Below are 15,704 nucleotides of genomic sequence, written 5' to 3'. Positions count from 1 at the left end.
ACCTGGAGAAGGGACTAGAAAGAGGTGGATTCTCGCCTGGGCTCCTTTCTGCTAAAAGACATGCATTTGCCAGGAAGTTGGCTAAACCTAGGGGTGGACCAGTAGCTCTCCAACAAGGGCACATAACTAAGTTACCTGGTGGGGTAGGAGGGCTTGGTAAACACAGGGAGCTGGACTCCTTGCCACTCCAGAGTTTCTGATTCAGTAGGTCTGGGATGGGGCCCAAGAATTTTCACTTCTAACAAGTTCCCAGGTGAGGTGAATGCTTCTGATTGGAAACATGAGAACCAGAGAATTCTGTGTAGACTCCGAACCCAGGCCTTTGCCTTTCTGCAACCAACAGCACTCAATCCCACTTTAAGAACTGGCAGAAAACCAAGGCTTATGTCAAGATCAGCTTGCAGCCTGCAGGATGATGTGGTCTATGGAAAGTTAAGAGGCAAAATTATTCCCCCATCTCCAGAAGCTGGAGATGCCTTGAAGTACTGTAAGAGGCAGGTAATTGCACTCTGGAGTGACATCTATGACCCTGATGCAAGTGACACTTTAATAAAGACCTACCCTGAGCAGTGGGGGAGCTGAATTGTCATGGAGACAAAGCCAGGGAGAAATTGCCTAGGGGCAGACTGGGCTCTGCAGGGACCATTCATTCCAGCCCATCAACAAGGAGTGAGGAATTCCCAAACTGCCTTCCACAACAGCTGAAAGAACTTAATATAGAATTACCATTTGACCCAGTATCTCATTTACTACTGGGTACAGACCCAAAAGAATACAAATCATTCTACCATAAAGACACATGCACACGTATGTTCATTGCAGCACTATTCACAATAGCAAAGACATGGAATCAACTTAAATACCCATCAATGGCAGACCGGGTAAAGAGAGTGTTGTACATGTATGCAATGGAATACTGCACAGCTGTAAGAAGAAGGAGATCACGGATGGAGCTGGAGGCCATTATCCTAATAGAATTAATGCAGGAACATCCAACCAAATACTGCATGTTTTCATGTATAAGTGGGAGCTGAACATTGAGCACATATCATCACAAAGATGGGAACCATAGACACTGGGGCCTACTTGAGGGCAGAGGGTGGGAGGAGGGTGAGGATCAAAACTACCTATCAGGTACTATGCTTATTACCTGGGTAATAATCTGTGCACCAATCTGTGCTCATTGAGGTGTCAATTATCAATACAGGTAATACACAATTCACCTATATAATAAACCTGCACATGAACCCCTGAACCTAAAATGAAAGTTAAAAGAAAAAAATAAAAAATAAAATAGGCCAGGTGTGGTGGCTCACGCCTGTAATCCCAGCACTTTGGGAGGCTGAGGTGGGCAGATCAACAAGGTCAGGAGATCGAGACCATCCTGGCTACCACAGTGAAATCCCATTTCTACTAAAAAGACAAAAACAAAATTAGCCGGGCATGGTGGCAGGCGCCTGTAGTCCCAGCTACTTGGGAGGCTGAGGTGGGAGAATGGCGTGAACCCAGGAGGTGGAGCTTGCAGTGAGCCGAGATCGCGCCACTGCACTCCAGCCTGGGCGACAGAGCGAGACTACTTCTCAAAAAAATAAATAAATAAATAAATTAATTAATTAATTAATTAATGGCCAGGCATGGGAGCTCATGTCTGTAATCCCAGCACTTTGGGAGGCCGAGGCGGGAAGATCAGCTAAGGTCAGGAGTTCAAGACCAGTGTGGCCAACATGGTGAAATCCCATCTCTACTAAAAATATAAAAAATTAGCCAGGTGCAGTGGCACGTCCCTGTAATCCCAGCTACTTGAGAAGCTGAGGCCGGAGAATCGCTTGAACCTGGGAGATGGAGGTTGCGGTGAGCCAAGATCACGCCACTGCACCCAGCCTGGGCAACAAAGCAAGACTTCATCTCAAATAAAATAAAATAAAATAAAATAAATAAAAAAACAAAAAATAGGGAGTGAAGGGAGAATCTACATGATCCCACAATCTGGTGGTACAGGGGTGTTGGTGGACAGGACTGTGCTGCTGGGGAAGGACCCAGGAGTCCCCTCCTTGCTTTAGGGATTGGGGACAGCCACACAGTCTTGCCTGCTAAGCAGTTACCACCATCACCACCAAGCCTGCAGAGCCTCACACTCAGACTTTTCCTGCCACGTCACTGCAAAGCAAAATGAATCATTTCTGGAGATCTAATGTACAGCATGGTGGCCACAGTTAATGATATGGTATTGTAGACTTTTAATTTGCTAAGAGGATAGATCTTAAATTAAATCTTCTCACCAGCCTCCACACACAGTGGTAATTAGATGGAGGTAATGGATGTGTCACTCAGTTTGATTGTGGTGCTCATTTCACAATGTATATATGTATATCCAAACATCACCTGTACACCTTAAACATGTAGTTTTTGTTTGTTTGTTTGTTTGTTTGTTTTTATGAGACATGGTCTTGCTCTGTTGCCTGGGCTGGAGTGTAATGGCATAATCATGGCTCACTGAAGCCTTGAACTCCTGGGCTCAAGCGATCTTCTTGCTTCAGCCTCCTGAGTAGCTGGGACTACAGGTTCACAACCATACCTGGCTAATTTTTTATCTTTTGTGGAGATGGTGGTTTTGTTATGTCACCCAGGCTGGTTTTAAACTCCTGGGCTCAAGTGACCCCCCTGATTTGGTTTCCGAAGTCCCTGGGATTATATATATGAGCTTTTTTTTTTTTTTATTTTTCGTAGAGACAGCGTCTTCCTACTTTGCCCAGCCTGGTTTTGAATTCCTGGGCTCATGTGATCCTCCTGACTCGGCTTCCCAAGTCACTGGGATTACAGGTGTGAGCCACCAAAATCTGTATATGTCAATAACATCTCAATAAAACTGTTAAAAATAAATCTGCGGATGTAAAAACTAAACCACAAATGCCTTTGTGAGAGAGACAGGGTCTCTCTTGCTCTGTTGCCCAGGCTAGAGTGCAGTGATGCCATCATAGCTCACTGCAGCCTCGAACTCCTGGGCTCAAGCCATCCTCCTACCTCAGTCTCCAGAGGAGCTGGGACACAGACATGCACCATCACGCTTGGCTAATTTTTTATTTTTTGTAGAGACAGGGTCTTGCTCTGTTGCCCAGGCTTGTCTTGAATGCCTGGTCTTAAGTGATCGCACCACCGTGGCCTCCCAAAGTGTTGGGATTACAGGCATAAGCCACTGTGCCTGGCCTGAAAATATTAATTTAAGGAGATCATTTAAGAAAAATTTAAGGAGAGACCAAAACTGAATGGGAGTGGGAACCACCCTCTCCAGCTAATGCCCAGAGTGGGTAGCCATGGCATGAAACCTATCAGCCAACTTTTAGACAGGGGAAAGCCCAGGTTTCCCTACATAAGGAGGGGTGACAGTGCAGCTCATGCATCCCCCAGGAACAAGGCGGAGTAAATGAATCTGTCATTCATCAGCTGTAAGAAGCTTTAAATACACCCCATGGATGACCAAGATGCTCTGCTCACAAACATGGACACACCAAGAGGAAGGGACACCATGTCACAAACCTTGATTCCCAGTTCAATATTTTCTCCTCCGTATACATCCATGCCAGGATCCAGAAGACCAATTTCACCAAAGAACTTCCTGTTGACCACGAACGAGCAGCCTATCATGGCTGGGGTCCTGCGGGAGGGAGAAAGAAGGGAAGCTCATTGAGGTGTCAGTGCCAGAAGCCCTTCCATAGGCACCGTCCTAGTATGTACTGGTTCCAGCCTAGCATGTACTGGTTCCAGCCCAGAACGTACTGGTTCCAGTCTAGCATGTACTGGTTCCAGCCTAGAATGTACTGGTTCCAGCCTAGCATGTACTGGGTTCCATCCTGGCATGTACTGGGTTCCAGCCTAGCATGTACTGGGTTGCAGCCTAGCATGTACTGGGTTCCAGCCTAGCATGTACTGGTTCCAGCCTAGCATGTACTGGTTCCAGCCTAGCAGATCAAGTCACTTCCCTCAATTCCCACACCTCCTCTCTCTGTTTCTCTGTAAAGCTGTTTTTTTTTGTTTTGTTTTGTTTTTCATGCCTGTAAGGCTATTACAGGCATGGAACACCGTGCCCAGCCTGTGAGGCTGTCTTTTAGCTTCAAAAGCATCTAGGGATAATGCGGCTCCCTCATAGATGGGGTAAGGGTTGGTCTCCCGTATCCCATGGCGTCTGCACACATAGGAAGCGGTCCCTGCTGCACTCTGTTGACAGCTGAGTGATGGGATGGGGGGTCCTTGTGCAGTCTCAAAGAAGCTCGGAGGTGAGAAGCAAGATGCACCACTCCCCACCCCAGGAAAAAGAGAATGAACAAGTTAGGAGTGCAATGGGAAACTGGAGAGAGGAAGATTGCAAGCAAGGGCTCCAATTTCCACGTTATGCTGGAAGAAAGTGGACCAGGGTGGGGTCTTTAGAGAAGGGAGAAGACTCAGGGAGGAAACACATCCTAGTGCCTAAAGGTATCCATCATAAATGGCAAGGAGATGACCTCAGCCCGCAGAGAGGAGGTCTCAGCAGGAGAGACAAAGAGAGCATGTGTAGAGTAATCATGAAGTCGGGACAAAGGATTATTTTATTTTTGTATAAATTCATCCGCTTGGTTGTTTCTTCTGGGGAAGGCTAAAGGCACAAGTTGACCTACTGAAAATTAGAGACAAGAACCATGTGAGGCCACCTGTCAGAACAATTATTATTAAAAAGTTAAAAAAAAAAAAAACCAAAAAAACAAAACCCACCAGATGTTGGCAAGGTGTGGAGAAAAGAAAACACTTACACACCGTTGGTGGCAGTGTAAAATAGTTTAGACCCTGTGGAAAGCAGTTTGGAAATTTCTCAAAGAACTAAAAATAGAACTACCATTCAACCAAACAATCCCATTAATGGGTATCTACCCAAAGGAAAATAAATAGTTCTACCAAAAAGACACCTGTATTCCTACGTTCATTGCAGCAATATTCACAATAGCAAAATCATGAAATCAACCCATGTGCTCATCAACTGTAGACTGGGTTAAAAAAAAAATGTGGTGCATATACACCATGGAACACTATGCAGCCATAAAAAGGAACGATATCATGCCCTTTGCTGCAGCATGGACACAGGCATTCAAGACTAGCGTGGAAAAGTTGTTCTCCAGAGTTCAGTCCAGGGACCAACTGCATCAGCATCAACCCAACAGCTCCTTAGAAAATGCAATGCATCTTCTGACCGAGCTAACAAACAAATCAATGCAGGAACAGAAAATCAAATACCATTTGCTCTCACTTGTAAGTGAGAGTTAAACATTGGGTACACACAGGCATAAAGATGGTAACAATAGTCACTTCGGAACGCCAAAAGCAGGTAGGGAGGGAGAGGGGAGAGTTGAAAAACTACCTATTGGGTACTCTGTTCACAATTTAGGTGATGGGATCAACAGATGCCCAAACTTCAGCATCACTCAATATACCCATGTAACAAATCTGCACGTGTACCTCTTGTATCCAAAATTCTTAAAAAATCATGTTAGAGCCGGGCACGGTGACTCACGCCTGTAATCCCAGAACTTTGGGAGGCCGAGGCAGGGGGATCACAAGGTCAGGAGATCAAGACCATCCTGGCCAACATGGTGAAACCCCGTCTCTACTAAAGATAAAAAAATTAGCCAGGCATTGTAGTGCGTGCCTTTAGTCTCAGCTACTCGGGAGGCTGAGGCAGGAGAATCGCTTGAACCTGGGAGGGAGAGGTTACAGTGAGCTGAGATCGCACCACTGCACTCCAGTCTGGGCAACAGAGTGAGGCTCCGTCTCAAAAATCAATCAATCAATCAATCAATCAATCGATAAATCATGTGAGACAATACCGCACATGCATATATGTGCAGTGGTTGACAGGAATGCTGCATTATTCTACCACGTTCATTGCAATGTTGTATGATGCATGGGACCATGCATTGTAAATTAGAAAAACCACACTGATAAATATTAAGTATTGTATTGTATTACATTGTGCATTGTAGTATAGCATCAACAGATAATTTATTATATCTTTTTGCCTCTGTTTCCAGACTTTATAGTCACCCTTACATAATAAATTCATTGAGTAAATATTTGCTCAGCATCTACCAAATCATGCCCTTTGCTACAGCTGGATGTACTCTAGATCCCGGATGCAGCTGGAGAACACTATCCTAAGCAAATTAACTCAGGAACAGAAAACCAAAGACTGCATGTTCTCACTTGTAATTTGGAGCTAAACATTGGGTACACATGGAGATAAAGATGTTTAAGGCATTTTGCTGGTGCTGTAGCAGATGGGAAAATAGAAGACATACCTCTGTCATCCGAGAAACTAAGAGTGAATATAAGAATAATACAAAAATTAGTATTGTCATTGCAACTATTTATTTAGCAATTTGTCTCAACCACAAGATGCAAAGCACTTTCCACGCACATCTCGTGTATGCACTGCCACAATCCACTGAAAGAGGCAGAACCATCTCCACTGAACGACTGAGGCACACGGAGATTAGGTGACCTGCCCTGAGTCACAGAATAGAACTCAGCATCTGCCTGGCTTCAAAGCCCTTGATTTTAGCCCTTTTGCTTTACTGCACGCTTTAGAAAAGGCTTCATGGAAGAACTGGCAAATGCCCCCACTGCCAAAGGCCAGAAACACTGTTAAGGTGCTTCCCTGGGCAAAAGAGACACCTCACGCAGGAGGTCCATTGAAACTCCACTGGGGCCACCAGGAAGCTATTAGATGGAATTCTTTGGAGCCAAAGGGTGGACCGTAGTCTCAGACCCTCATCGGCTGGTTATGACTTCTAACTTGACTTCGACCTTCGCATCCAGGTTTCTGATTCCATGGAAAGCCACTTGGTACCCATGTGGTGAGGCAGCAGTGGATGAGCCTCTTCATTCACCTTCAGTGGTGGCACAAGCATGAAATGTGTAGTTAAACGCTGGTGCTGCCACTGAAGACTATAACTGCATAAGTCAATGGAGCACTCTAGATTCTTGTTAAATCTCTACAAGGGGCTGGGTGCGGTGGCTCACACCTGTAACCCCAGCCCTTTGGGAGGCTGAAGTGGGCGGATCACAAGGTCAGGAGTTTGAGCCTGACCAACATGGTGACACCCCGTCTCTACTAAAGATACAAAAATTAGCTGGGCGTGGTGGTGTGCACCTGTAATCCCAGCTATTGAGGAGGCTAAGGCAGGAGAATCGCTTGAACCTGAGAGGCGGAGGCTGCAGTGAGCCAAGATCGCACCACTGCGCTCCAGCCTGGGTGACAGAGCGAGACTCCGTCTCAAACAAACAAACAAAAAAATCTCTACAGGGTATTGTTGTGTGGATTAAACAAAAGAAAACCTGCAATGGGCCCAGTGCACAGAGCAGGAGCTCAACAAGTAATGTGCCTTCACCTTCTTACTGGGAGGTGCCCTTCTGTGTTTTTACAGAAATCTCATGCCAATCACACTTATGCAAACGGAACCTTGCTCCTGCTGGTGTAGCAGGGCCACCCTGGACTATGCCAGGGGAAAGCATGGCTTCTAATGTCTATCATTTCCTCCCAGCTCTTAGCGCCTTTTAGAGAAGCAGCCTGACCTTTAGTCTGGAAAAGCATCAAATGAGCCCATTCCCTGGCCTCAGTTAACCAAACCAGAAAATGAGCACTGATCCCAAGCCAGGACAAATTATGTTTCCTCTGAAGCTTGGAATTAGGTTTCTCCTGAAGGGGTGGCTTTGGAAATGAAGACAGCTCTGGGAGCTAGAACTCAATAGGCTCACACGCGTTCAGGGCTCAGGCCGCCATTGTGAGCAGTTCCTGAGGGGCTCCATGCACATGGATGATTGAGCAGAAGGAGGAGGCAGATGTACAATGGAGACTACATGGGCGTGGGGGTGACTGGCCACCCAGGAATCCTGGCTTTCCATCTGCTGAGAGCCCTGGCTCTGCTCTCTGCCCCTAAGTTACAGGAGGGTCCTTTGTGTCTTTGCAATCGGTCCTTCTCCACATAAACAGTGTTAGATAAGTTTCCGTTCTTTGCAACCAAATGGTGATGATAACCTACGCTAACCCCTCCTACTTATGATCCAGAGCAGGAAAAAAAAAAAAAAAAAAAAAAAAAAAGCTTTATCTCGCAGCCAGAAGAGGAAGGCTACAGGGAAGATTCCTTCTGGAAGAGCCGGAATCAGAGTCTACCCGAGTTATGGAGATATGCTAGTGCCACAGGTCTCTGGGTATGCTGGCATCAGCACAGAAGCAGAGGACAGGGAGATGTCCTCGGTGTTAGCTCCATTTTCTAGAGGGCGTTTCTGAGCACGTCAAGCAATTCTGATAAGTTACAAAAAGTCTCCCAAAGGCCTATTCTTGGAGTCTGAAAACACCTAGCATTGACAAGAGTGTGTAGTGAAGACCCTGCTCTAAGACTCTGCTTTCTAACCTCTCAGAGGCAAACAGGGTAGTTAAAATCACAGAAAGCGCCCAGGCCACAAACTCTCCCAAAGCGGTGGCTTTGGGTGTTGCCCTGTGTGCAGAAAAGTTGTTTCCCAGAGGCCAGTCTAGGGGCTGACTGCATCAGCATCAACCCAATAACTCCTTAGAAAATGCAGCTTCTGGCCAGGTGTGGTGTGGCTCACACCTGTAATCCCGGCACTTTGGGAGGCCAAGGTGGGCAGATCACTTGAGGTCAGGAGTTCAAGACCAGCCTGGCCAACATGGGAAAATCCCCATCTCTACTACAAACAAACAAACAAAACCCACAAAATTAGCCAGGCCTGGTAGCACGCACCTGTAATCCTAGCTACTTGGGAGGCTGAGGCAAGAGAATCGCTTGAACTCAGGAGGCAGAGGTTGCAGTGAGCCGAGATCACACCACTGCACTCCAACCTGGGGGAAAGAGCGAGACTCCGTTTCAAAAAAAAAAAAAAAAGAAAAGAGAAGAGAAAAAAAAATGCAGCGTCTTGGGTCTGGTCCAGAACTATGGACTGATGGACTCAGAGATTTGTGTTTGTACCTGTGGGACCATGCTGTGGCTGTGGAGCCTTCTACCCCACCAGATGTTCAGGCATCTCCCTGAGAGCAGAGAAGTTATGCCTGTCATTTCTCGTGGTATTTCCAGCAGCTAGAGCACTCACCAAATACTGTTGAGTAAATGAATGTGCAGAACAGATCTGGGGAGGACTCCTGGTAGGGAAGAGCACCATGATGCTTCAGGGACCAACTGGGTATCAGGGGAGTGTGCCCTAACTAGGGGTGGGAGGGAGGGATGAAAGATGGAGGAGGGAGAGCAGGATGAAGTGCTAGAGAGAGGAAGGAGAGGAGAGGAGAGAAGGGGAGAGGAAAGGAGAGAGGAAAGAGGGGAGGAGACACAGGGATCAGAAGCTCATCACATCACCTTCACTGAGGAGGGGAGTAGACAGGCTCCCTCTTCTTCAGATCCCTCTCAGTTACCCTTTGGGCAACATCTTTCCCCGTCAGGAGCCTGATTTTTTTTTTTTTTCTTGAGATGGAGTCTCACCCTGTTGCTTAGGCTAGGGTGCAGCGGCGCCATCTCAGCTCACTGCAGTCTCCGCCTCCTGGGTTCAAGCGATTCTCCTGCCTCAGCATCCCAAGTAGCTGCAATTACAGGCACCCACCACCATGCCCCGCTAATTTTTGTATGTTTAGTAGAGACAGGGTTGCACCATGTTGGCCAGGCTGGTCTCGAACTCCTGATCTCAAGTTATTCACCTGCTTCAGCCTCTCAAAAGTGCTGGGATTACAGGCATGAGCCACCGTGCCCAGCCCAGCCTGATACTTCAATGTAACTGGGTTTTATCTGGATGGTGTCTGCGGCTGTGTGTGGTAATGAGAGAAGGCTTCGCAGCATGACTTGCCCAGAGTCCCCTCTCTGCTGGAAACAGCTCTGCTCAGCACACATGACAGGGTTCTCTATGAGTCCTGGGATTTCTCACAACCAAGTGGTGAGGTCTCCATTTGGTATGTCTTCCTTCAAACCAGGCCAGGGCAGGTCAGCAGCCCAGAGGTGCCCAGGAGGCTGTGGGAAACCAGAGCTCCACCTGTGTCCCAGGCGGGCCTCATCAGAACCCACAGATGAAGGGACAGAAGGTAAGCCCAGTGCAGCGGGGATGTGGAATGAATGTGTGACGATGGTCGCTGTTGGTGTCACAGGAAAATTGTCCTAACTGGCTGGGTGCAGTGGCTCACACCTGTAATCCCAGCACTTTGGGAGGCTGAGGTGGGCAGATCACTTGAGGTCAGGAATTTGAGGTCAGCCTGGCCAACATGTGAAACCCCATCTCTACTGAAAATACAAAAATGAGCCGGGCATGGTAGTAGGCGCCTGTAATCCCAGCTACTTGGGAGGCTGAGGCAGGAAAATCACTTGAACCTGGGAGGAGGAGGTTGTAGTGAGCAGAGATCATGCCACACTGCACTCCAGCCTGGGTGACAGAGTGAGACTCCATCTCAAAAAAAAAAAAAAAAAAAAAAGAAAAGAGAAAAAAGAAAGAAAATTGCCCGTCACGATCAAAATCTGCTTACAGAGCCTGACAGAGGCTGGAAAGGAGAGACTGGAACTGGCCCCAGCAGGTGACCCTCCCTGGAAGCAGAAAGCCGCTGTTCTGCAAACACCAAGCCTTCCCTATAGTGCTGGGAGCTGACAAGACCCCTGCCACATGGCTAATGTCTAACTGGATCATTGTGGAGGACATTAAATAATGAAAGGACATATCACCCTGGCAGGGTGGCTCATGCCTGTAATCCTCATACTTTGGAAGGCTGAGACAGGAGGATCGCTTGAGCTCAGGAGTTTGAGACCAGCTCAGGCAACAAAGCAAAAAGTACAAAAATCTCTATCACTACACAAAATAAAAAAATTAGCCAAGTATGGTGGCTCACACCTGTAATCCCAGCACTTTAAAGAGGTCAAGGTGGGAGGACTGCTTGAGCTTAGGAGTTTGAGGCCAGCCTGGGCAACATAGTGAGACCCTGTCTCTATGAAAAATAAAAAATTAGTCAGGTGTGGCGGCATGTGCCTATAGTCCCAGCTACTTGGGAGCCTAAGTTGGGAGGATCACTTGAACCTGGGAGGTTGAGGCTGCAATTGCACCACTGTACTCCAGCCTGGGTGACAGAGTGAGACCCTGTCTCAAAACAAATTTAAAAAGAAAAAAAAAAAGACATATCTGCCCACGGACAGGCCAGTCAGTGTTGCTGGTGAGCTCAGTGGGCACCTGCTTTGTATTCTGGAGCTACCTGCCTGGACTGATAAATGAGGAGCTGTCCTTGTCCTCTGACTGGGGAGGGGCAGTCCTCCAACAGGAAGCTACCACCCATCCCATCTGGCACCTGCCTCGTGAGTGGCAGGCCAGCCACTTCATCCTGACAATCAGGAGCAAAGCACAACTGCCGCTTCCCTTCCAAGGTGTCCCCACCACCTACCCAGCTGTGGAAGCTGCAGTTGATACCACTTGCAGGCTGAAGAGATCAGAGAACGTGAGTCTCCAGCCTCATCCTTCAAAGTCAACTGCGATTACGACCATGAGTGCAAACACTTCAATTCAAAATCATTCAAAAATGATAATCATATTAAGGGATCTGCCAAAGCCTAATAGCTCCATTACAGAAGAGAAGAACAGAAATTAAAAATAATCACTTATTGGTGCTGTTACAGAAATATATGCAACACACACAACAGTTCCAACTGAATGACAGAAAAGGAATAGACAGTGAGAAGAGGGTGGCAGCCCGATATTTGCACCAAGACATATACAGCTTTCTTGAGCTCATTGTGTTTTCTTTTCATAGGTGAAAAAGGACTCATCTGCATTCTAGATGCTTCCCCTCCTCTAAAGCCTTCAGTGGCTCACTATTCCCTTCTGAATTAAGTACAAGTTCTTCCTTGGCATCTCTGCCTCTCTTAATTCCTTTCCAGCCATCAACCCTATAGATCCTTTCGCCTGGCTACTCTATACCAGAGGTCCTCAACCCCCAGGCCATGGACCAGCACCAGTTGATGGCCTGTTAGGAACCAAGTTGCCCATCAGGAGGTGAGTGGCAGGCAAGTGAGTAAAGCTTCAACTGTACTGACAGATGAGGTTTCCCATCACTCGCGTTACCGCCTGAGCTCTGCCTCCTGTCAGAGCAGCAGCGGCATTAGATTCTCATAGGTGTGCACACCCTGTTGTGAACTGTGCATTCAAGGGATCTAGGCTGAGAGCTGCTTATGAGAATCTAATGCCTGATGATCTGTCACCGTCTCCCATCACCCCCAGATGGGACCCTCTAGTTGCAGGAACAAGCTCAGGGCTCCCACTGATTCTACATGATGGTGAGTTGTAGAACTATTTCATTATATATTACAATGTAATAATAATGATTTCTGGTTGAAGGCTTGTGTCCCTGTGTTGTACATCAATGAGTGAGGCTGTAGGTATGGGAAGAGCAGGCTCCAGTGGTGGAGAGAAAAGAAGGAGCTAGAAACCAGAGACTTTGAACCAGATGCAGTGGTGCACACCTGTAATCCTATCACTTGGGAGGCCAAGGCTAGAGGATTGCTTGAGTCCAGGAGTTTGAGAGCAGACCGGGCAGCATAGTGAGACTATGTATTTCTACCAAAAATAATTTTTTAAAAAAATAACCAGGCATGGTGGTGCACACCTGTATTCCCAGTTACTTGGGAGGCTGAGGCTGGAGAATCACTTGAGCCTGGGAGTTGGAGGCTGTAGTGTGCTATGATCGCACCACTGCACTCCAGCCTGGGTGACAGAGCGAGACCCCATCTCAAAAAAAAAAAGACAAAAAACAAAACAAAATCTGCTGATCCATAGCCTGTAAATTAGGGGAGTGTCTATCTCCAGAATGCACCAGAAGGCAGCCCCTTTGGACCAGTGTCTTCCACCCACCCCTCATTCCCCTGTTTGGTGACATTCTCCCGCTTGGATGCCTGCTTGTCACCATGTGGCTCGCTGTCTCAGTCAACTGTTGGGCACAAGTCCTGGTGGTGTCATGTCTTACCCTTGCTTTTCCCTGACACCTATCATCTCTTGACATTCTCTTAGACCCCAGCCACCCGTTGGTCTCTGTTCTCTGGCAGCCATATCTCCAAATTCTATCATGATGATGGTTCCTGACCCAGGGATCAGGGGCTGACTCTATTTTCTATTTCCTGATTCCCACTGGCCTGCTGGGACTTGCTGCTTTTCTCTGACCTCAGACTCAAACAGGCTGCCGTTTTCTTTGGTCTTAGTTCTGCTTCAGCTGTTTGCTAAGCACTTTCTCATTCCAAGGTCCCACGTGCAAAACACTCATCCTCACCCCTGGAGTTGTCCTGGTATGAATGTCTGCAAATCCAACCCTCAAGGTATAATCAGTACTGAGTGTTTTGGTAGTACCGCCAACTTCTTTGGCAATCAGTAGGTTAGTTAATGCAAATTCACTCATTTCAGGCTGGGTGTGGTGGCTCATGCCTGTAATCCCAGCACTTTGGGAGGCCGAGGTGGGCGGATCACCTGAGGTCAGAGTTCGAGACCAGCTCGGGCAACATGGCAAAACCCTGTGTCTGCTAAAAATACAAAAATTAGCCAGGCATGGTGGTGCATGCCTGTGGTCCCAGCTACTCGGGAGGCTGAGGCAGGAGAATTGCTTGAACCCGGGAGGTGGAGGTTGCAGTGAGCCGAGATCATGCCACTGCACTCCAGCCTGGCCGACAGAGCGAGACTCTGTCTCAAAAAACAAAAACAAAAACAAATTCACTCATTTCAGTGCATTTTGTTATATCAGCAACGGCGAATTCTTTTACACCATCTCCTAATACACTAGAATAAATGTCCAATGCGGATGTTGCCCTTCTTTGGTTGTATCACACATCCAATCTATACCCACTGGCACAGGCACCAGTATTGTAAGCAAACAGGCAGGGTCTCCAGGGATTATAGGAATGCACTCAATTTGAGCAATCAGCCTGTTTTACAGGCTCCTGCCCTAAAGCCTGTTTCTTCCTAAACCCTATATGGTCACCTAGTTGGTTAACACCGCCTCCTGACAGACCTCCCCCAGTGATTTACAGATGAACTCAAGTGAACTTTCTCATGACGGTGCTAAAGAGAGCTACAGCTCCGTTACCATCACCTGCAACCTGGGTGCTGGCACGAAGGCATGATGGCTCCCTGTGCCTGCGCCACTGGGACCCCTCCTCTGCACGTGATGACACACCCTCTCCCCTCTCCATCATTCCATAAAACCCTCCTGTCACTTTCCCACGGGAGACACTGCTTTGGAGGATACTCCCATGCTCTCCTTCCTTGTGACAAGTGATCAATTCCCTATTGATCAAAGCCTGTGTTCTCATGGAGAGTTGCTTGTTACTCCCCAAGCAAATGGATCCTGTTTTGCGGGGATAACGGTAAGCCACGGTGGCCAAAAGACCAGGCAGGGAAGGAGGAGGAGAATGAGATAGGAGCACATCACTGAGACCAACAGCATCCTTTACTGGGCATCTCAATGCATCTGCTGCTACCTTAGGACAATTTGTGATTCTTTCTTTTTTTTTGAGATGGAGTCTCACTCTGTCCCCTGGGCTGGACCGCAGTGGCATGATCTTGGCTCACTGCAACCTCCGCCTCCCGGATTCAAGCGATTCTCCTGCCTCAGCCTCCCGAGTAGCTGGGATTACAGGCGCCTACCACTACACCCAGCTAATTTTTTGTATTTTTGTAGAGATGAGATTTCACCATCTTGGCCAGGCTGGTCTCGGAACTCCTGACCTCGCGATTTGCCCGCCGCAGCCTCTCAAAGTGCTGGGATTACAGGCGTGAGCTACCGCGCCTGGCTGATTTTTTTTTTTGTTTTTAATGTTGAAAATGTGTTTCTTTTTAATACATAAGACAGAAAAAAGAACCTGCACTCCAAGCTGGAGTGCAGTAGTGCAATCTCAGCTCACTGCAGCCTCGATCTCCCGGCTCAAGCAATCGTCCCACCTCAGCTTCTCAAATAGCTGGGACTATAGGCACGCACCAGCATGCCCTGCGAATTGTTTCCTTTTGGTAGAAACAAGGTCCCACTCTGTTGCCCAGGCTGGTCTCCGACTCCTGGCCTCAAGCGATCCTTACACCATGGCCTCTCAGAATGCTGGGATTAAAGCTGTGAGCCACTGCGCCTGGTTGATTCATAATTATTTTGAATCCTCAAAGCAGCTCCATTTGGTAGATATTATTAGCCCCATTTTCCAACTGAGGCTCAGAGGTTCAATAACCTGACCAAGGGGAAGCATATGCAAATAAGTGCAGAACTAAGGGCAACCCAGGGGGCCCCTGATCTCTTGCCCCTCCCAGGTACCCAACTGCCTCCCAGACCAGATCATCTCATACTGGCAGCAGCTAAGAGCTCTTGCACTGGGTGAAATAAGTGATCCCACTTTGAAGACTTCTGGGAACTTGCAGCTGCTAAACACTAAAAATATAATTTTGAAGAAGGAGTTGGCTGGCTTGAATAGAATTCTCAACTGGCACATTACGGTAATTTAATGCCCAGAGTTCCAATTGCCTCTGCTATACATACAAATACCAAAAGGACAAGTCCGCTGCCTTTTAAAACAATCAAACACTGCATCCAGCTCACAAATAATCTCCCAAGAAAATAGGACCCAAAGGCCAGTGCTTTGCCTTTAAGTGGAAGTAGCACTTTCACCTTTGTTGCTGAAAAGATAATT

At 47.5% G+C, this 15,704-nt stretch overlaps 1 protein-coding gene across 2 annotated transcripts in view; it reads right to left on the bottom strand.

Annotated features, from left to right (window-relative positions):
* Positions 1-15,704, bottom strand: part of GALNT17 (polypeptide N-acetylgalactosaminyltransferase 17) — a 584,160-nt gene that overhangs the window by 139,623 nt on the left and 428,833 nt on the right. For both annotated transcript variants that reach the window (XM_055392683.2, XM_004045535.5), the window contains exon 6: positions 3,535-3,652. In XM_055392683.2, coding sequence (XP_055248658.1) covers positions 3,535-3,652 — 118 coding nt within the window. The remainder of the gene's footprint in view (positions 1-3,534; positions 3,653-15,704) is intronic.

This window comes from Gorilla gorilla, chromosome 6, assembly GCF_029281585.2.
Source record: "Gorilla gorilla gorilla isolate KB3781 chromosome 6, NHGRI_mGorGor1-v2.1_pri, whole genome shotgun sequence".
Taxonomy (NCBI): Eukaryota; Metazoa; Chordata; class Mammalia; order Primates; family Hominidae; genus Gorilla; species Gorilla gorilla.
Note: the sequence above shows the minus strand (reverse complement) of the source record. Positions and strands in the feature narration are given on the sequence as shown.